Source organism: Epinephelus fuscoguttatus, linkage group LG12 (genome assembly GCF_011397635.1).
Source record: "Epinephelus fuscoguttatus linkage group LG12, E.fuscoguttatus.final_Chr_v1".
Lineage (NCBI taxonomy): Eukaryota > Metazoa > Chordata > Actinopteri > Perciformes > Serranidae > Epinephelus > Epinephelus fuscoguttatus.
Window position 1 is genome coordinate 19,755,775 of NC_064763.1, and position 21,959 is coordinate 19,777,733.

Sequence of the window (21,959 nt, forward strand, 5' to 3'; positions counted from 1 at the left end):
TATTTGATTTATTCAGTGCCAGTACTTGTTTCAGTGCTAATACAACTTTCCAATATGTGATTGATTTACTTCATTTATTTGAGTTTAATTATTATCATTGTGTCATGCATAAATATTATGCCCAGCCCAAACAGGCTCACAAGACACCATTATTTAGAAAAAGAGACCCGAAACCAGAATAGCAACATAAATTACAAATAATACTAAACACATAAAACCACTTTGACATTTTTTTCAAAGCTATAGAAACAAAGTAGCCAACTTCTAAACATTAAAATGACACATCCATTCCTTTCTGCCATCATCAGTGCACCAAAACATCTCTCAAATACAACATTTCCAATGCCAGTGTGTGCTTTTTCAGTTCAGGACTGGTTTTCAAATTAATTTTCAGTTCCAAAATATAAAGTGCCCGCCCTGGCTACTGGCCTGGTTGAGGTTATGGGGGAAGCTGCAGCACCAAACAGAGCTGGCATTAGAGTGTCAGCGAAATAATAGTGAGAAAGGCACATTATGATTTAACTTTATCAGTATAGCTTCAGGGAATTTGGGGTTTAAAAAACCTGAGGAAGAATTCACATTCTACAGTTTGACATAAATCACACATGATGAGATTTTAAGGCCTGATTCTGGTAAATTCAAAACAGTCGAATTCTTAAATGCGACCATTTTAAGGCAAAAACTTCAAATTCAAGTAAAGAGATATCTTATACCCTGAAATATCATACATTTACATCAGAATTATATTCCTGGCGATGTGTAGAGAGCTTTGAAATAGCCATTTAGACAATTGTGTAGAGGGATAAAATGTGATAATTTAATTATTATGAATAATGTGGGGGAAAGAAACAGACATTTTTGGTAGTATAGGCATAAATTTCATGGGGAGTAGGATTGCATTGGAGGACTTTGGACTGGCTTTAGCTCTACAGGCCTGGTTATAATGGCAACACTGTATGTCTGCATGAAGATGACTGGATGTGGAGTCAGCTGATAGCCACACAGCTGTGAATGAGCCAGTCAGTGTGAAGCATGAATGACACAGCTGCTGTCAGTACGGCCTGAATTATCTCCGTGCTTCATATCTGATGTTACACACTACACATCTGCCACTCAGCTATGTTTGCCTTATTTCTGCAGCACACCTTTCACACTGTAAGAGCCTGTGCTGGCCCCGAGCTAATATAGAGACGTCACTATTACTAACCCTTTAAATACGAAACAAGGCACAGCAAAAACATGCCTATAGTAGTGCAACACAAGAACAAACAACCCCTAGGTGCATATAAATGATACTCAAGAGATTCTGGCCCCTCTCTGTGTCACTCAAATAAAAACATCATTGTCATTGTCACACATTAAAGTTGAGTCTTTCCCTCAGTGTGCTCTCAACTCAGTGCATCTCTATCGTGGCGTTCAGTCTGGTAAGCAGGTCAGAAGATGTCCCCGTCTTTTCTTCCTCATTAGCTCCCAGCAGTCTGACCTACCTTTCTCATCACATCAGTTGGAAAACCGCATTACAGTATGAAAATGGTGTACAGTAATGACCCTCAGCAGCTCTCATTAGAAGCATTTTAGTCCTGCTTCTCCTTTGTCTTGGAAAGTTTAGGAGGCTGAGGGGTGGGGCAGGGAGTGAGAGTGGAGCGGGGGCTCAGCTGTCCTGCTACAGTGGGAGAAGTCAGCATGTGCCAACTTTACAGCACATTCAGGAGAGCTCAGTGTTACAGTGTCTCTCCCAGGCTTGGAGCTCCCCCCCCTCTGCACACACCAGCAGGTATGACTCACTCTTCACCTGTGGCAGGCGGACCTAGAGGACAGAAAAACACAGAATAAGATTAACTCTTTTATATTTGAATTAAATTAAATTATATACCGGGTTGATTTTGGCTTTTAACACATCATGCTGTGCAACTTTTGTTTGGTAGGCATATTTGAGTTCTCCAAGCTATTTGGGATCAGTGGGACTTGACAAGTATAAAACCTAAACAACAATGACAGTTAAGTCCCAGTGTCCTCAAACAAGACGACAGTAAAGTGCCAATGTCTTCAGAGGAGTACTTCCTAATTAACAGCGTCTTAGCTTGTTACAGTTGCTAAAATTGGTCAAATTTGTTGCCATATCAAACTACAAACATTATTAATCATAAATAAACAAGTGTCAACCATAAAATGTGATCAGGTTTTGGACCTTGTCCACTTTTGTATCATGTAAAATAATGTGAAACTTCACCCACACCTGTGTCAGTTACTACCGGAAGTGAAAGAGACCAAAAGAACATGTGCATCCTAAAACAAATAATAAACAGCAGAGGCTAAGTACATATTCTGGCTCCTACAGACCTTTCAAAGTGCAAACGGACTAACTTTTTAACACAACTGCATCTTCGAAGACATACAGGCACAAACATATATAGTCAACATATAACAGCTGAGCAGTTTTCATTGGATAACTGATGGAACAGGATTACAAATCTATTGGATGGTGTATCCACAAGTGGAAGTTGCTTTTTTCGATGCAACACACCATGCACCAATCACACAAGCAGCAAAATAATGCAGATATCTCCTTAAATTACAAAAATATTAAGTACAGAATACAAATAAGAAAGTACAAATGTAGAAAAAAAGTACTACAGCCATCATGTGTAACAAAAGAAAGAAAATGAAAAAAAAAGTTCAGGTTTTCATTTAAGCCAAAAGGCTCAACTGTGTTAAGAGCCTCTGCAGAGCAAAGAGTTAACAGTGTCACCACTTGGAGAGGGTAGAACGTTCTCCAGTACCTTATACTTTAGTGACACTGCAGAACTGCTCTGTTGTAGATTAAAGAAGCATGTGTGTGCCCGTTGGTCTTGACTCTGGTAAAGAATCTGGACATCTGGAATCTACATCCTTTTAACTTTCAGTAGGTACTGCAGCTGCCCTTAACAAGTACGTACTGTTGCATGCAGTATGGACACAATTGGGACACTCTACTCTCATAACATTACACCCTGACTCTCTTTCTCATATCACCGTTACTTTGGAGATAAAACAAGATGCTGTTCACTGAGCTCGCCAGAGACGGAGGTCAACCTAGAGCTCTGAGCTCTGTGGTGGTTACTTTGCAATGTATGTAGTTTAACTTTTAAGTCTCAACTGAATACACTGTAGATTCTTACATATTATCTTTCTTCTCCCTTGGAAAGACTCTGTCCTTGAGCTGAGAGGCACCTGATGTGGCCGCATGCTGTTGGATAATACACGAGGACCTTAGTTTTATCTATGATAAAGGTGTGAGTTAATGTGCACATGCCCACCTGCACTCATAAGAAGAGGCAAAGTGAGAACACCTGTGTGGGTGTACTGTGGCCCGTATGAGGGCTTTAATATGCAAATGTAGTCTTTTCATTTTCAAATATGCTACTTTATGGTGTAGGTGGGATGTTTTTACATGTAGGTTACTGCTTCTGAAGGTTAAAACAAATGATAATGACCACTGATAATGTAACTCATGTAGGTGCAATTACTGAGGTAAGTACTTTACTACTGCCATTTTTATTTTCTATTTTCTGCTAATTTTCTTCATTAAAAGTCAGTCAATATTGCACTACATTTTTTTTAAGAGTTTATATACAAAACCATTCATTAGTTTATAGAATATGATGCATTGTTATATTAAACTGCCAAGATTACAAGTCAAGATTATCTGCACCCTGATCAGCTGCAATATTAAAACGCTGCCTACACACTGATGCATCATTAAAAGAGACAAATCATGAATAAATAAACACTGCCAAGAGGTGTTGTTCTGCATAATGAGTACTTTCAGTTTTGATATAATTTTCTTCTTAGACATCCTCATAATTAAATAATGTTTTGAATGCAGCACTTAATTGTAATTGAGTGTTCACATATTTTTGTATTTCTATTTTTTGAGAAATGAATAAAAATGTCAGTATTGCATTCCGAATCTCATGTCACTTGAAAAATGACTGGATGAGAGCAAAATTCTGGCCATCAATATGGTTTTTCAGGCAAAAAATGTCAACAGAAATGGCACTTTAGCAGCTTGTTAACAAAATCTCTACAACACTGGACAACAAGAAAATCTCTCTTGGCAGATTCCTAGACTTGTCAAAGGTGTTTGATACTGTTGATCACACTTCCTTAATGCAAAAATACAAAAATATGGCCTTCATGATGTTGCATTAAAATGGCTGCTTGATTATTTTAAGGACAGAGAACAGTATGTCTCCATTTATAGGTATAATTCAAATAGAGCTAAGCTACTTTGTGGAGTACCTCAGGGCTCCATAGTTGGACATCTCTTGTTTTTAATTTACACAAATGACCTGCCTAGGGTCTGCAAAAATGTACTGCCTCTTTTAAAATTTTTTTATCACATTTATTCGAGAAGCAAATGAAGAGCTATCATCTATTGTCAAATTATGATATTAAGATGAAAAACCTCTCTCTCAATACAAAAAATATCAAATTTTATGATTTTTTGCGACAAAAATAAAAAAGATATAGTTTTCAAATGTATTTGAGTGTATTGAGGAGTGAAGAGGAAGGAGCTGAATGAGGGAAGGGGGGAGGTAGGTATAGGAGGGAGGTGTAGAAAGAGAGTAGAGAGCTAAGTTCTGCCTTTTGTATATGGTATTGAACAGTATTAGAATTTGTTAACAAAAAAAATGTTAACACAATAGATTAACAGCATTAAAATATATTTTTATAGTTCCACATGATATATAGCATTATTTGATTGGTTTATATATAAAAACACTTGAGAAAAAAAATCTTGGCTGGGGTCGTAATAACTCATGCATGAAAGGGCTTGGGACTTTTATCATATATTTCATATATCATATATTTTACCAAATTGTCGGACTTCCCTTTATCAATATTCATTGAAATATAGAGGATCATCTCTTTGGAACAACCTACTTCCATCACTACAATCAACATCTACGTTATTTTTATTATTATCTGAAAACATCTAAAAAGGACTCTAATATAATATCATGCAATCTTTGTTCTTATCTTTTTCTTTTTAATGTATGATTGTTGTTTTTTTAATAGGGGAGGCATCTTCATAAGCCATTCTGTCTTCTTACCTCTCCTGTACAATGTTTTAAAATCCTTATGTATGTATGTGCAGATTACTGTTTGTGTCCGTACCCTGTGGAACAGGAGCAGGTGGCGGTGGAGAGGAATCACCAGCGGGTAATGGCAGCCTGGGGGCGCTCTCTCCCTCTGTAACACATGCAAGTCAGACCAGTGAACAGACAGCAGCTTTGCAGAAACATAAATAGAAGTTAGCTGACTGAATAAGAACTTGGCCAGCTTTACAAATGTCATGTCATACAGTCAAACTCTCTGTTCGCCCATTAGCAAGCCTGCCCTTAGTTACTTACTGTAAGCAACAACTGCAGAGCTTCTGCAAATGAATTAGAGAATCAAAAAGTTTACATGCTGTTTTAGAAGTGTTTTGTTTTCCATGTCAGGCAGAGAAAGATAATATAAAAAGTGGATTAAAGATAGGCTTACATCCCCTGATGGGTCCACACAGTGGGCAGGCAGAGCAAGAGATGCTGGGTAGATACTCAGTGCTGTGATTGGAGGAGAGAGAGGAACATCAGAGTCCTTGATGTGTGGCGGCGCTGCTGCAGGCATTCAGCCTTTGGGTGCACTGCTGGCCAGCCAGATTTGTAATAATACAAAAACAGTACATATTTGTGATGATGAAAGGGATGACGGCGTGAGTGTGAAAGGAGGGAGAGGAGAAGCGATGGGGAAAGCAGTGACTGGAGTGAGTTTTTATCATCACACATGGAGCGAGGTACAGTACATGCGGTTTGTCCACATGGGTTTGCAACTTGTGGTCATTATTCATAACACCCATCTCCCATTAGTCCAGGAGCAGAAAGACCCTCATCACTGCCTCTTTAAAAAGCTCATGACACTGTATTGATTTATGGAAACGGGCATCCAAGTTCCTACATACCAAGGCTATTCTTAGAGTGGGTATTTATCACCATGTTCTGACTAAGGCCTCCAATATAAGCAGATGTTGCCAGGACTGTGCAGCGCTGTGTTTATTCAGAGTGGCTCATATTGTCTGGAACTCATTCCACCTCACATTTATGTTGTTCTTAAGATACTGAGGACTGTTAAAGTACTACTTTGGCTGTGTGGATGTCTCTGTGATTAGGTCATGTTACTGAAATACCTGGCATTTCTAAAAACAGCCATAGAGGAGATTTTTTTTTTTCAACCAACTGGGTTAAATTTGACAAAATGAAAACAAAAGCCACGTGTATATGGCTCTGGCTTTTAATGTTCCATTGCTTTCCATCAACAGTTGCATGGATATTTGGTAGCTGTGTTCAGCTGAACTACAACAATGAAAAGATCCATTCCATGACTGTGGTCTTCACAGTGTCAAAATCATATTGGTTTCTATGGTGTCATGGCATACAATATAAAGTGAAACAGAGAGGAACAGAAGATGATGAAGATGATGATGATGGCGTGATGAGGAAGCAGGGGTGTTGATCCCTTGCCTGTCTCTTTGGGGGCTCTCCAGTCCTGCATCTCCCCCTTCAATCTCTCCATTTCTTTCTCCAGCTGGCAATATCTCCTCTCTGCTTCTTGTAACCGTCTGGTGGGCAAAGAAGACACAAATGAGTTTTACAAGTTTCATTGTATCTTCTTGTTGTTTTATATCTTCATGTTTTTGTGTGTATCTGTATCTGTTCAATAAACAAAATTATCTCTTTCTATGGTAAGATAGAAGACTGTAAGTGAGCATGATTTATACCAGAAGTCATGTTAAATTGACCCTTCACTAAGTCCTGCCCCTGGATGCAAACTGGCCAATCATAACATAGCATCAGGCCGGCTCAGACCAGGGTGCAAAAAACAACACAACTGTGCTCCATCATTTCAGATTTCCTTCATTTTCAGGCTGGTTTTGTGGATTTGGAGCTAAATGTTGTGCCTGGGGCACGTCGTGTATTAATGATACTCGTTACCTGGAGAGGTTGGAAAAAGATATACGTTTCTTCCCTGTTCCAAAACCAAAATTAGACCCTGAAAAATGTAGGGTTAGCTAGCTAGCTACTGAAGATATAGCCTACTGAATGTATACACATGCTGCTTTTGCTTTTTAATCATTATATTAGTGAAACAAAGACCAACCCTGCTGTACAGGAACCAGTGAAGGGAAGCAGGGAAACTTTGCTGATGTTCAACCAGCTGTGTGTCATCACAGTGTGCACAGATGAAGGTTGTTTGACTTTCCCTGGAGATCCCTGCCAGTTCAGCATCAGAGGTCCAGGTGCTGGCAGCAGCACGGGGTTGAAGCCAAACACCGTTTATCTGCACACACTGCGATGCCACACAGCTGGTTCAATATCAGCAAAGTTTCCCTTTATATTTATTGTCTTGTGTGGCGATCAGCAGTGATGTGGTGGTTCACTTTTACACTTTTTCAAATTATTTAGTGAAAACAGTATGAATATTACTTGTTTAAATATTAGGCTTCAGGCAATGTATCAATTATGAATCATTTATTCAGTCTAGCTCTGACATACAGCACATCATTAAGAGAGAGAGTTACGGCACCTGGCACACCGACACAACATCACTTTATCCTGTTAAAACAATACTTACAATTTTGATGAATTTTTATGAAAACCATTTTGATTCTTTTGATCTAAGGACCCTTACAGACTAAAGGAGTATGAATAACTTACAGGGTAATCGAGGAATGGACACATTATTTGAGGTAGCCAACAACTCACTTTTATACATCCAAAAAACTTCTTTAAAAAAAGGGAAAAATGAACTGCTTGGCAACCAGACCATGTGTCTAATTGAGACAGGCTTCTATTTGTCAAAATGTGTAGCTATACTAGGTTAGTAAAAGGCAGCGGGCGTTTAATTGGGACTAGGCTTTAAATTGAAGTTTTATGGTATTTATATTTCGACATAGACCAACTCAATTCATACCTCTGCAAGCCATCATCAAGTCCTGATATTTGGTCAGTCTCCTCCTCCTCCTCCTCCTCCTCCTCCTCCTCCTCCTCCTCCACCTCCTCCTCCCCAGTGGTGGTCTGCGTGGATGCAGTTGGACCTTGCTCCAGAGTTAGCGGGAGCTCCATAAGAGCCGGAAGGCCGTCTTGTAGAGTGTCTGTGAGCTGCCACAGCTGGCTCTGAATTCAAACCATGGGTGGATCAGGCTCAAGAAAACAACAAAAACTACACAATATTTGTTGTCAGTGAATGAAAATGTATAAAAATATATAAAGTAACAGGTGCAGCCTGACAAATGGAAAAATGCGAGGTGCAACATGTACAGACTTTAGATGTCTCACCGTTTTCTCTGGTTTGTAAAGGCTCTCACAGTCCCTGAGCCTTGTGTGGTCAATCTGCATCATGATGTCTTGACTGCGGTCGATGGCACCTGTCTGACTATAAAAGAGAGACAGATTAAACAGTACCAAGGAAGACTTCATATAAAGGCCAGTGAGAGTTGCTGGATGTAAATAAAGCCATGAATTCAAGTTTACCAGGTAGCGGTGTAAGAGTATCCAACAAAAGCCAAGTGCACTCCCACTGGAGCTCTGTCCATCACATCAGACAGTGTCTCCTGCAGAACACAACAGATACCAACAAACACCAGTAGGTGTTGTTTTATTATGTGAAGTTTGTAAGGCAGATTTTATCATGATTAAAAGCTCTGTTAAATTATGTTATTAAAGGCCACAAAAATATCTGCAGATGGTTACATAAAATTATTTGGGGTTTCCTCATAGAAAAGTGTGGAGGATTAAAGTGATAGTTGGGGTTTTATGAGGTTAAGAGGTACAAGCACATTCCCAGTTTGGAGAAGCAAGACAGGAGTACCACCATGGAAGCTAAACAATGCACTGCTGTGGACCGAGTGAAACAGCAAAACGTATTTTAGGCACCTAAAAAAATCAACAACAGTTTAGGCGTACACTATATTGAGAATATGTTCACAGTTTAATCTTGACACAGACGGCCCTTTCCGACAAGTACGCCGTTATCGTCCTCAGTTCCCCACCTATGCTCTCCAAAGCCACCAGACTCCGTTGACAAAAACACTCATTTTAGCTTGCTAAACGTGGGAGCTGCTGGTCTATCACTGCCTCGATCACTTTGTTTGTTTGTGTTACTGTGGGACTCTGGTGAATCCGAACTAGCCCTTTTAAACAGCAAAGTCACACAATAACACAAACAAGCAAACTGATGGAGACAGCAGAAGAACAGCAGCCCCTGTGTTCAGTGATGTTAAATTACTGTTTTTCTCAGTGGAGTTTGGCTTTGAAAGATGGCTTCAGTCCCAAGTCGGAAAGGGCTGTTAGATGGCAAGATAAAGTGGCTTAGTTTCCAAGCTGGAGCCTGCCGACTGACATCTACAGTATGTAATACACTGACTATGGATAAGTGCCTCAAACAACCTCACTTCAAAAGATCCATACTATCCCTTTAACCATGTTGCTCACAGTGATAACAAATACAGGCTGTTCTTTCAGACACAACCAAGGCTCCATCATAAGTGCATGACAGGGAGAGTAACATTCTCTCAAGACAATACCATTTCACTGAGACTGTCATCCAGAATGTCAAAGTTGGAGGTGTCCGTTGCATTAGACACTTCAGGCAGGAAGGGAGCAGGGTGCTTATGCAGGGAACCCCAGTCGAGTCCACTGAAGAAGGGATGATTCCTGAAGTCACTGGAGCCTTTCCTCCCTAGACGGACTTCCCTCTCACAGATGAGCCCAGTGATGAAGGAACGAGCCTTGTCTGAGACCTCGGGGCCAGAAGAGGGGAACTCAAAATACTCCTGCGCATTGAAGGAAAAGAAAGAAAAGCTTGGGTGTGCTAAAACTACCACCACCCAAACGTAACAGTAGCAGTTGTCGGTATCAGTGTGTTTATTCACCTGAAAGTGAATGATCTTTGCATACGTCTCAGAGATGGACTCTGCATAGAAGGGCGTGGTCCCCAGCATCATCTCATAGGCACAGATCCCCAGAGCCCACCAGTCACATTCAGGACCATAACCTCCACCTCCCTCTACTGCCCGTAAAATTTCTGGAGACAAATAGTCAGGGGTCCCGACTGCTAGGGAAGAGTGAACCTGCAATGAAATCAGAATAGGCTGATGGATTTTCAGACACAAAAAAGCATAATCTAAAGGTTATGACCTGTACGAACATGATTTGATGTTTGGCAGTTTTTTTCCCTTGAAGAGTATACCTCATTAAACTGTCTAAGATTGTGTCAGCTCTCACCATCCCATCCTCTAGGAGCCTCAGACAGGAACCAAAGTCCCCTAGTCTGATGTGTCCGTCAGCTGTCAGCAGGATGTTGTCAGGTTTGATGTCTCTGCGTAAGAAACGGGACGGAGGGGGGACACTGTCATCTCTGAAAGTCATCAGTCAAAAACAACATATCATAGGCTGTTTGCAGTGTTCTCATGCAGTTCTAGCAGAGACAGCATCCATGTTTTTGGTGTGAGCTGTTTGGCTTATAACTTATAACCAAAAGTGCTATTCATCAGTCTAGATTGTTTCAGTGTGAGTTGCAGAGCGTTGGAGATATCGGCTGTAGAGATGTTTGCCTTCTCTCCAATATAATGGAACAAAATAGCAGCTTGTGGTGCTCAAAGCGGCAAATAAATATATTTGAACAACTCAGCATCAATGTCTCTTTCCAGAAATCATGACCTGCTAACTCAAGATAACCCACAGACCTTGTTGTAAGCAGTTTCTTTTGATCTACAACTGCCAACCATATCACCGCGTAGAAGGAGGGGTGCATCTAGTCATGGGCAAGAGGTGATAATGACAGCGTGAGATACAAACATTTATGGTGTCTTCCTCGGCTGAACTAGGTGAGTGGTGCTATGTGAGCTAGCTTGATGCACCTTTCCTTCTGTACAGTGATGCGGTTGGAGGGTGTAGTTTGGTAGAACGAAAATAGTTCCTACATGAAGCTGCTCACAACAAGGAATGTGGATTATCTTGAGTAACCAGGTCATGATTTCTGAAAAGAGACATTGCTGTTGAGGTTTTTCAAATGTATGTTTTGGCACTTTGAGCACCACAAGCTGAGTGCCATCTAGTTCCATTATATTGCAGAGAAGATGGACATCTCTATGGTCAATACCTCCAACACTCGACAACTCATACCAAAAAAATCTAGATTGATAAATAGCACTACAGGCAAGAGGAAAAATATGTGTTTTTGGCTTTGGGATCAACTGTCCCTTTAAGTTACAGTTTCTCTAGGGACTTTAGGAGGTTGCATTTTAAAACTAATTTGTAAATTTTGTAAGCAGCGATGAATGGGCCCTCGCACCTTCACACAACTCGGGGGTGAAGTCAGATCCCTGCACTCAAGAGTGAGATGGAATATCCGTCATAGAGTGTGGGCGTTAGAATGACCTATTTCACATTTAGTCCCACTTCCTGTGTACACTATGTGACGTTAGAGAACACACTACTTATACGTCATGTTAGTGTAAATCAATTGTTGGCCACACCATGTAAATTTCAGGTAAATCAAAAGCTAATTGTCCGACAAGTCTTACTTCCTGGTACCAGTATTTGTACATTAAAACATCATGAGCACCATTTTAAAGAGCAGAATAGTCTACCTGTGAACATAACCCAGTCTGTGGACAGAGTCAATGGCCATGATCATCTCAGCCAAGTAGAACTGAGCCATGTCCTCAGGGATCCGGTCTCCAAACTTACTGAGCAGAGTCAGCAGGTCCCCCCCTACATAGTAATCCATCACCAGGTACTGAGGGAGGAGGGGGTGAATGGGTGAGGAAAAAGGCAGTGGTATTTCAGTTATATTACAACACATACTAAAGACTAGCAGGATATAATCATACAAAACATTTACTTGACATAACTGATTGGATGTGTTCATTTTATACGCACCAGATAGTTGTCATCCTGAAAGGCATAGTGCAACTCTGTGATCCAGCGTCTGTCGCCTCTCAGTAAAACCTCCCTCTCCTCCTGGTAACATGCTGTCTGTGTACGACAAAAACATAAAGACAACTGGGTAAAACCCACAAGGAGAAAGAGAGATGGCTAAATAGCTGTCAGACTGAGCCACAAACAACTGAAGAACATGCAGCTTAAATTTAAGAGCACAATTTCTTTTATCCTCCATCTCATCCCAGCATCGCAGTAAGAAAATTGCCCATATTTTCTGTCCTGTGAATGTGAGCAGGGTTTTGTGTTTGTGTGTTACCTCTCCTCGCCTCAGCATGTCCCACTTATTCATAATCTTCAGAGCATATACTTGTTGTGTGCTTCGCATCCTCGCCACAGCAACCTGCAACAGTTATATGATTATAGTGAGGATGATTAAGATGAGCATCTTTGAGTATGGCTTAAAGTGCAACTTTTACATCCAGTTGCAAATTATTAACAACAACAACTTTATATATAAGTATAAAAGCAGGAAAAAAAGAATAATTCAAATCCTTTTGGAAACTATTCTCATCAACTCCTTGTCAGATCAGTTAAGATAATTTTAAAAGCATAATTTCTGTTTTAGACCCGCTCACCTCACTGAATGTGCCTCGACCGATCACCTTCAGGATGTGAAAGTCTTCTCTTTTGATGCGAGTCCTCCTCACCTGCCTCACCAGGGGCTCAGCTGTTATTGGTGGAGAGAGGAGCGAGAGTGTGACTGCCAAGAAAATTTGTGTGCTATAATGTAGCCTACAGATAAGAGAGGACACGGGAAATAAAGTATTGCTGGTATTAATCCCTGGACCATGAAAATGAGGGATGGTATATATGGTTTTTATTTACCTCACAAGCAAATCAGTACCAAAGGGGGTAAACCACTACTGACCTCTTGAAAAAATCTTAAGGATTTTCTTTTATTTTTTACACATTTAGGTAGAAAATTCAAATGAATGAGAATATGAATGCAAGAAACAACCTAATAGTAATAATGACAATAAATGGTCTTAACACACCTTTTTTTCAACAAAAAACCTGAGTTAATTTATTTTTTCATGAGTGGTTAACTCACATCAGTGAATAAAGTGATGCTTTAAAACACATTGTATAGATATATTGTGTTGTATCTGTCATCACTACTCAAAATATCCTCAATTTTTGAGGGATCTCCTGAAAACCACTTGAGTATAATATTCTATGTTCCTAATCAATAGGATGCATTATAGGCTGATTCATTAGGAAATCAAATCAGCACAGCACTTCCCTGTTCAGTGACACTCAGTTCCACCGTCCGTTTCTGAGTTACAGCTATAAATCTTTCGTATTATATTCTGACATTTATAAGTCATATAACATCTAATGATTCTTCTTCTTCTTTTAGGTTTTATGGCACTTGGCAACCAGCGTTAAGGTGCATTACTGCCACCCACTGTGTTAGAGTGTGAACCAGAGTTATTTATCCTTTCCACAAAAAAGAAAGAAAGAAAATAAAATATCTTAACCAGTCCAATTTCTTTCAAATATTGGAACAGTCCTCCTACACTGATGTCAAATACATTCTTTTAAACTGAATTCTTCCACTCCTAGCCTCCTGATTTCCCTCTTTAACTTTTCACGTTCTCCAGAAAACTTTTGGCAATGCAAAACTACATGTTCCACTCATTCCTTAGCTTGACAGTGTTCTAATGTCTACTTAAACACAGTTCAACACAAATTATGTACTTTAACAATATGTTAAATAGATTAAGGCCCAATCCCAATACCCCCCCCTTGACCACTACCCCTTAGCCCTTGGCTCTACCCCTAGCCATTGCCCACTACCCCTTGGCTCTTGAAATGAAGCAACGAGGGGTAGGGGTAGAAATCTTTCCCTAGGAATTGGGACACCACTCACTACGTCACCGCGTCGGTTACGTTCACACACACATAACTGTTTTAAACAGGAAGCTGCGAGCCATCTACATTTCCAACCAGCATGTACAATGGAGTCTCCGGTTGAGTTCATCCTACCTATCACATTTGCTGTATTCATCATGCTTCATTTGATGAATGACAGACGACAGGGGACTTCTGCTAGTTAGCTAGCTAGTTAGCTAACCAGCTAACATTAGGAGGTAGCATAGTTATACTAGCTGACGTCTTATTGTAATGTGAAAAATCCAACAATTTTGCAGAACAGGACAGATGATAGATGCCAGATAGTGCGAGGTAGCTAGCTAGCTAACAAGCAACCTGACGACGGTAACGTTAGCTATGTATGAACTTTTTTCCCCGTTTCTTGCTCAGTGTTAGCCATGGTGACGTTTACCCCTTGCTGGCAAGTCAGAATCTGAAATCCCTTGCTCCGAAGGGCTAGTTTCATATCCATTACCCCTCGTTACGCCCCCTACCCCTACACGCAAGAAGGAATTGGGACACCCCTACCCCTTGCGGGAACGCGCAAATGTAGGAGTTGGGCCAAGGGGTAGGGCTAAGGGGGGGTATTGGGACAAGCCCTAAAATGTGCCTTGTGCTTGCTCCTTGCCTTGCAGTTGGCCATGCTTGTTAAAAAAAGGGGGCATGGCTCTACTGCAGTCAACTTTAGATGATGTGGAACAGTGTGATTGGCTTATAGACATCCAGTTAGATAAGTCTAGGCATTTGGGTGATGTCAGGTGACAGTAATCATAGATCTAGACATCCTAGAAAAGTTATGTCCATTGCAATGGACCTGAAGTGGGGGACCTGGACGGGTTAGTATGGCATGAATAATCCTGCATACAATGCTCCAAAAAGCCTGGAAATCTCCCTCAACATCATCAAAAGATATAATGTTATTTAGCCGTAGGAAGACATTACATTTATTTTTAGGAGATAAACATTTTGCTCAAAAGTAGTTTGCTCAACTTTACATTTCAACATTTGTCTTTTTTTAATCTAAATATGTGAAGCATGGAGATATCTGTTACTTGTAAAGACTGTACTTGTACCTACATTTCCATTAATAAAAATACCTCTGTGAATACAACTCTCCTAAATCCACAACTTGTGATTTATACATTTTGTTTGTTTAAAGGTTTATCAGCTGTAGAGATACAGGTAGGCATATATTTTTCAAAGTTTTGGACATAGTTAGCAAAGCTGTTTCCCCCTGCTCCAAGACTTCATGATAAGCTTAGCCAGTCACATGCTGGCTCAGCTCCATATTTAGCTCCATATTCATTTTTTCCAAAATGCTGAACTGCTCCATTAAGGATTCAGTAGCTGTCACAGGAGGTATTCAGCTGCTCATAAAGCTGAAATTATTGCAGTCATTCTTGGCTTCTGTACGTGATCCTTTAAACTTAGACACATACTTTTAAGGTGGTTGTAGCGTTTTGGTGTTTTGTAGGCCCCTAACATGTTGCCGTGGACATAATGAGGGAAGTATGTAGGAGCCTTAGGACATGACCATTCCTATAAAGATCCTGATTAAGTGTTTTTCAAGCTCTAAGGTGATGAGGTCGGCAATTTGACCCTGTGGATGTCTTCAACTGTGAAATGCCTATTTGCTGCTTGTTCTTTTCATTCTGGCTCTCGAATAACAGCAGGGCCCTATTAAGTGTCAGCACGCATACAGTTTACAGCTCCGCGTGTCCTCCCAGCTGAACAGAAGATTCTATTCACCATAAAGGGAGTTCCTCTTCAACAGAGTAACTGTCTGAATCGGAGTCGCTCTGTGCGGCTATAAATAGCAGCTATCATTTATGAATCGTGGCAAGTTTTCCAGTCCTTTATTTTTATTTTCATTCCCCCACCTCCTCACACGGCGAGAGGAATGCAAGTGAGGCAGAGGCGCAGTCTAAACTGTTTTAAGACAAGAAGAGAGAGCAACTTCAGGAACACACATGCACTGTCGCCTCAGAGCTGGAAGTTTCCTGCAGCAACAGGATGATCCTGTGACAAGGATCCTTTATCCACCGAGAACATACAAACTGTAGCCCTGGGTCAGTAGGCTGGATCAGCCATGTGACCTGTGATGCATCACATAAAGCAGACACAGAAGACTGTGACTGTGGCCACACAGAAATAGACTGATGAATGGACAGCATTCATTTTACAGATCGACTCTTCTACAGTTACATTACATAACCGTATACTGTTCATCTCATATGGAAACAGATAAATTGTATTTTTCTGCCGACAGGATGAAATAATTACTCCAGTGTGGTTCTGCCCAGCTTCACAGAAGAATTTCCAACAGAAAAAAGCAGATCCGTCGCCCAGATTCTTGTAACATGTTGCTCTACATCAGAACATCATCATCATCAAAAATTAGTGTAAAGACCTCCTCGTAAAAAGAAAAGTGGTGTGATAGATTAAGGAGAGAACAAATGAATACACAAAATCTAAAACCAAACCGACTTCAAAGAACTACCAACGATGAAGGCCCCCTGCTGCGTTACCTGACGTCACCATGTCTTGGCCAAAAAGTTGCACATGAACACATCACAAAGACAGCAGCTGACAGCCAACCAGCACGTACGCTCTGGGCCTGGATGAGAGGATATAACTCTCCAGTCTGTATTCATCATTCAAACCATTAGACCGTCTTGATGCCAGTTTACAAGGTTTACAAGTTAGGTTAATTCATGTGTTTTAGTAATTTGCTAAAAAATACACTGTGTGTGTTTGTACATTTAACTATTTACACATTTATGTTCACAGTTTTTACATGTGAAAATATTCACAGCAGCATTCTTAAAAACATTTAAATAATTTGCTGGCTCTGCCACAGTAATTCTCACACACATTTACCTCAGTCTAAGTCCTTCTAGCTTCTCATTGGTTAGTTGAGAGACATGTGACTCATAACAAGGCTGTGTAACCAGGAAATGTGGTTGTTGTGAAGCTGCTTAAGTGTGGGGAAAAATAAAGTGCTGCTTAAGAGAATATCTTTGTCCATCCTGCTGTGTACTCTAAACAAGAGTGGCCGAACCGTCACATATCGAATCCTCACCCACACACCAGTTGGCACATTAACAACACAATCCAGTGTTGAAAGAATGGAGCACATTTACAGTGCACCAGTGGACAGTAACACAAATTTAAGCGGAAATGCAATTCACATACCATTGGTTTAGTACTACGGTATGACATACTAAAAAACAAAAAAAAAACCCTACTAAATTGCATGTTAGTATGGAATTTCGGACAGAGACCCTTTCTTCAAAAAAGGGTACTTCAGAAGCAAATGGTTCTGGGTAGAATCTCAGCCCTACACCAGAAGCTTCCAAAGAGGCAAAGTCTGTCACCGACACCTGGAAGCACGACTCTCAAAAATATCTGTGGTAGCTTTCACTGAACGTTTGATCGTGCTTGTCAATTTGAAGGAGCCGCAAATTGGACCACTGGCTTGAAAGCAGCGTAGTTGCTGCTTGCTGTTGTCCAGTCAAAAAGCTCATAGTTGGCCTACAGAAAGTTATTTTTGGTCAATGAAAACAGAAAAGGTATGTCATCCCATTCAAACCAAGTTAGGAAGACTTACATGCTATGTCGCAACATTAGCCAGCAATTCTCTCCTCTATTACTAACATTACACACTTTAAAACTCACCAGACCACCAGACCAACAAACTACCTCTGCGACATGGTCCCAAGCCTCATTCTTTTAATTTTGTTCTCTGTAACCGAACTGCAACACATTATAAAGGACCGAGTGGGCGCGAACACAAGTAATCAACTTCTCAATATCCATTGTCAGAACAAGTGTGTTGTAGGAACCAAAGTTACATGGCTTGTTCTCTGGGACCCGCTTCATCGAAGCACATCAGCATTCCGACTGGTTGCCACCGAACTGCGTCAGAGCTCATTACCATAAAGTTAAACTAGTTTTAACTCCCCTCCGGACCGCTCCGGTCGCTTTGGTCGCCCATGTGTGGCTGACAACCATGTCGCCCAAGTTGCCGGGCTTTCATTGAAAACTAATGACTTCCGCCGCTTTGGAAGCTCTTGTCACTGTTGGTGTGAACATACAGTAATTGATCGTTCCGATCTACATGTCAACCCATTTAGTTTGTCAACATTTAATGGTCAAAAAGTAATTTTTTTTAAGAATTCTTGAAACTAAGTTAACTAAAACAAGAGCAGCCACGATAAAGGCTTATCAATTCTTCTTATGCCATTCATCGATTTTTGGCCATTAATCCATGTCTGAGTTCCAGTGGCAGGAGACTAGGCTAGGTAGCCCAAAAGTGCTTTCCTCAGACCTCATCCTCCAGGTCTTCCTGAGACATGTGGAGATGTTTAGCCAGATGAGAGATGTAACTCCTCCAGTGTGTCCTTACATAGCCTTGTGTCTAGATCACTCATCTTCTCTTAGCTCTGTGGCAGCTAAGAAGTGGACTTCATGATGTTTAGTGCTGGAAAACATACCTATCAGTAAGTGTCCACCACCTTGATACCTCTGAATTAAGTTTGAACTTTCCAGCCTCCTCGCTCCTCAGCAACATCATTATCCATGTCTGTAGCTCTTTATTAAAAATCCAACAGTGGGGGGAAATAATTCTGTTTGTTTCTGTGCAGGAAATGGACATTGCTGTCCATCCTGTTCTCTGTGCTTCCTGCAGCTGTATCCTACCAAAAAAAGCAAAGTCCGTGGAACGGTCTGTGCATGTGTGTGTGTGCATACGGTATGTGCGTATATCCTGAGCCTGTGTGCCTGCTTGTGTTTATTCAAGACTACCACCGTAAGTGCTCTGCCAACCCCTCTGCCAGCTTCCTGTCGTCATGGACGGAAACTACTCCCCTCCATGAGGGACGACGGATCAAGGAGATGGAGGACAGGGTTTTACAAAATGGATCGATGAGAAAGTGATCGAATGTGTTGGTGAACAGTTAGCCGAGGAGATGGAATGTCCCTCCGCAGGGTTTGTTTCTGATATTTCTGGTTTTTATTTGCATAATTCGTCTACAGCATGTTGATGCTGTAAGGACAGTAAGACACAGTTCTGAATGGGACATAAAACAGTGAGAAACAGATGTGAATAGCTGAAGAGCCTTGTGATCATATCTCATGACTGCACATGTTGATGACTAACAACCATTCATAAAATCCATCCTCATATGTGGACAATTGTTTTGTATCAGGCTGGCTCACACAGACTGCTGCTGTCCAACACAAAACCATTTTGTGTTGGACTTTATGCACGGATTATACCAAGAGTAATTATCATTTTGCATTGCTTATCATTATTTATACATTTTTGGTGGAACAGAAAAAAGAAAAAAAAAATGTGATGGAGTCATTGCTAGCTCCTGTAAATATTGACTCTGGCTTTGTCACCATCACTGACCTCTCCTGTTAGGAAACCATGTAGGGAGTGACTAGACCTGAACAGATACAGAGCACGGTGGAGAGGACGCTACATGAAAACTGCTACGTAGAGATTTTTGGTGAGAAAAGTTATTTCTATGTTTTACTAAAGGCCTGTAAGATCCTTGGTTTGGTCTTCTGTGAAATGTTCCTCTAACAGTTTCCAACCAGTTAATCCACCAGTTCCTCTTGTCATAGCAGAACTGAATTGACCAAAGACTACACTGAGCTTCACAAAGGCACAACAAATCTAATCAGTGTTAAAGCTGCATTATGCAACTTTTACCATGTTAAAGGAGTGGCTCATAGTTATGGAAGGACCAAGGACTGATTATTTTCACAGTATCAATTCTTTCAAGTCTGTCATTCTTGTAGGGGCAAGTAGTAGACATCCCAGTTACCTCCCCAGCCTTGTGCTGCATTCATGTGATGTCAGAATAATTTGAAAAATTACTTCCCGATCAGTTAGTGTTGTAGGGATGACATTTTGTTGTAGGCCGATGTGGAAGTAAGTGTCACCCTAGTTCCCTTGTCAAAAAGCCAGTGGGATTTTTCAATTGATAATAATTTGATTATCGCAGAAAATAAGCTCAGTGGCAAACAAAAGTTTCTGATACTTACACATTTTGTTTTGCGAAATAATCTTCACAAACAAACACCACTTTTATGGTTTTTAAAGCCTCAATCCAGTCGCCAGATGCAACAAGCTAACGTTAGGCTATAAACGAACTACACAGTGGTCACATGACTTCAAAGTTATCACCACACCAAGGCTGTAAAGTCATGTTAGGAGTGATGATGTTCTGTGGTCTCATTTAGCTGCTTGTTAGCAACCACCTTTTTTAAAACCAGAGGGTATTTACTGACATATTTTATGTCATAGAACAAAATGTGAAAGTCTCCCAGCTTGAGTTAACAGACCTTATTTCAGGCATCTAACCAAAAACCCATTCAAAAAACCCACTGACTTTGCGACAAGGGAACCAGTAGTGTAAACATGCGAACTCTGGGTTTTAGGGTTCATTCCTGTACCACTCTATTTCATGGCTCCCCTCATCTGTTTCCCTAGCTTTTTGTTATCAATGTGTTGTTTAAATGCTTGGAACAATTAAATACAAAACATCTTCTTTGTAGAGTTGTTTCCATGTTACAACTTATTGGTCATGAACACACCAAAGTTCGGAAGAACAACCATCTGAGGAGCATGTGAATGCACTATTGGCCTTAGCTGGTGGAGACTTCTACTCAAGTCTGATTTAATCGGTCTTTGTTTATTAATTTAGTGCCATTGCTGCGTTAAGTTAGGACAGGTTAGGGATTCATGAGCACCCAGGCTGACCCAGAATATACTGGACACTAAAACAAGATTTGTTTGTTAATTTTACTAATGGCAGTGTCTGTCGATTTTCCAGATTATTGGGGATACTGCCTCTGTAATACATATTGCTGTTGAAATTTTCAGTGTTGTGAGCAGCACAAACAAGTTTCCATTCACCTCCATTGTACTTAAATCTCAGACACAGATCATTTAAAACCTGAGCAAATACCAAACCCTCAAAACCTTCTACACCTGCACTGTGGAAAGTATGTTGTCAGGGATCAACATTACGCACATAAGAGTTTTCCTTGTAGGATTTCCCCCAGAAAGCACTTAAATTTAACCCAATCCATGACCTTTTTCAAACCTTAAACAAGAAATCCATTTGGTAGAAAAACGTCTAGGAAAACTTCTCCCAACTGCCATCACACCTGGCCTGGCAGCAGTACCTAGCAGGCCTGCAAGGCCTTGCCGAGTGTGGTACAGTGTGCCAGAAGTGCCGCAGGGGGTGCATTCCCCAGCCTACAAGACACTTACGCCAGGTGGTGCAGGACCAAGGCTGGCAGAATCACAAACGATTTGAGCCATCTGACCAATGACCTTTTTGAATTCTTGCGGTCAGGGAAGCGCTCCCACAGTCACAGGGCCAGAACAGAGAGGCTAAAGAGGAGCTAATGCTCTCAGGCCATCCGAATCCTTGTATATATAGTATTTTCTATTTATATTCAAGCATAGTACAGGAGAAGGCAAACAAGCACTCCACAATGACAAATAAAAATCTTGAAAAAAGTATTATTTCCCTCCGCTTGTGATGCTTCCCCGATCCTTGCCAGTTGAGTGAACCATATTTACTCTGAAGCTCATCCCTCAAGTCCAACTAAACCCAGAAATCTGCTTCATCACCGAAAGCCCGGCCAACTCCGACACTTGATCCTCATTCCCGGACACATGCTGTGGTTAAATTTGGAGTGTCACATCACTAGGGACACATGATAGCCCCGTTGCCCCCCTGGCTACTGGACAATACAATACATACACACAGTCACAGTCACATGCAGGGATGTATTCTGTCAATAACAGAGAGAGAGGATGGATGGGGGTGAAGTTAAAGTGTGATGACATGTCAACAGATGTACACACAGAGCAGGGGCAGGCAGCCATACTACAATGGGCAGCATTTATGAGCCATTCAGTGTGTTGATACGTATGTGTGCGTGTAATTGTCTATAATTGATAAAAATGTTCGGCATGGTAGGGAAGCACCAGCTGAAATCACCACCACAACATATAAGCAGTGAGCA

The 21,959-nt window shown here is 40.9% G+C and overlaps 2 protein-coding genes across 2 annotated transcripts in view; one reads left to right on the top strand and one right to left on the bottom strand.

The window, feature by feature from the left end:
• The window catches only part of LOC125899044 (myotonin-protein kinase), a 27,349-nt gene continuing 5,390 nt past the window's right edge, over positions 1–21,959 (bottom strand). Inside the window, exons 2-15 of the mRNA XM_049593198.1 lie at positions 12,605–12,696; positions 12,286–12,369; positions 11,967–12,062; positions 11,675–11,823; positions 10,308–10,401; positions 9,956–10,153; positions 9,608–9,856; positions 8,556–8,635; positions 8,361–8,457; positions 7,996–8,183; positions 6,546–6,643; positions 5,530–5,591; positions 5,161–5,274; positions 1–1,807 (exon numbers count right to left, since the gene is read on the bottom strand). Coding sequence (XP_049449155.1) covers positions 1,706–1,807; positions 5,161–5,274; positions 5,530–5,591; positions 6,546–6,643; positions 7,996–8,183; positions 8,361–8,457; positions 8,556–8,635; positions 9,608–9,856; positions 9,956–10,153; positions 10,308–10,401; positions 11,675–11,823; positions 11,967–12,062; positions 12,286–12,369; positions 12,605–12,696 — 1,703 coding nt within the window. The 3' untranslated portion in view covers positions 1–1,705. The remainder of the gene's footprint in view (positions 1,808–5,160; positions 5,275–5,529; positions 5,592–6,545; positions 6,644–7,995; positions 8,184–8,360; positions 8,458–8,555; positions 8,636–9,607; positions 9,857–9,955; positions 10,154–10,307; positions 10,402–11,674; positions 11,824–11,966; positions 12,063–12,285; positions 12,370–12,604; positions 12,697–21,959) is intronic.
• The window catches only part of si:ch1073-303d10.1 (protein LBH-like), a 25,708-nt gene continuing 22,021 nt past the window's right edge, over positions 18,273–21,959 (top strand). Inside the window, exon 1 of the mRNA XM_049593192.1 lies at positions 18,273–18,894. Within this exon, the coding sequence (XP_049449149.1) occupies positions 18,875–18,894 (20 nt within the window). The 5' untranslated portion in view covers positions 18,273–18,874. The remainder of the gene's footprint in view (positions 18,895–21,959) is intronic.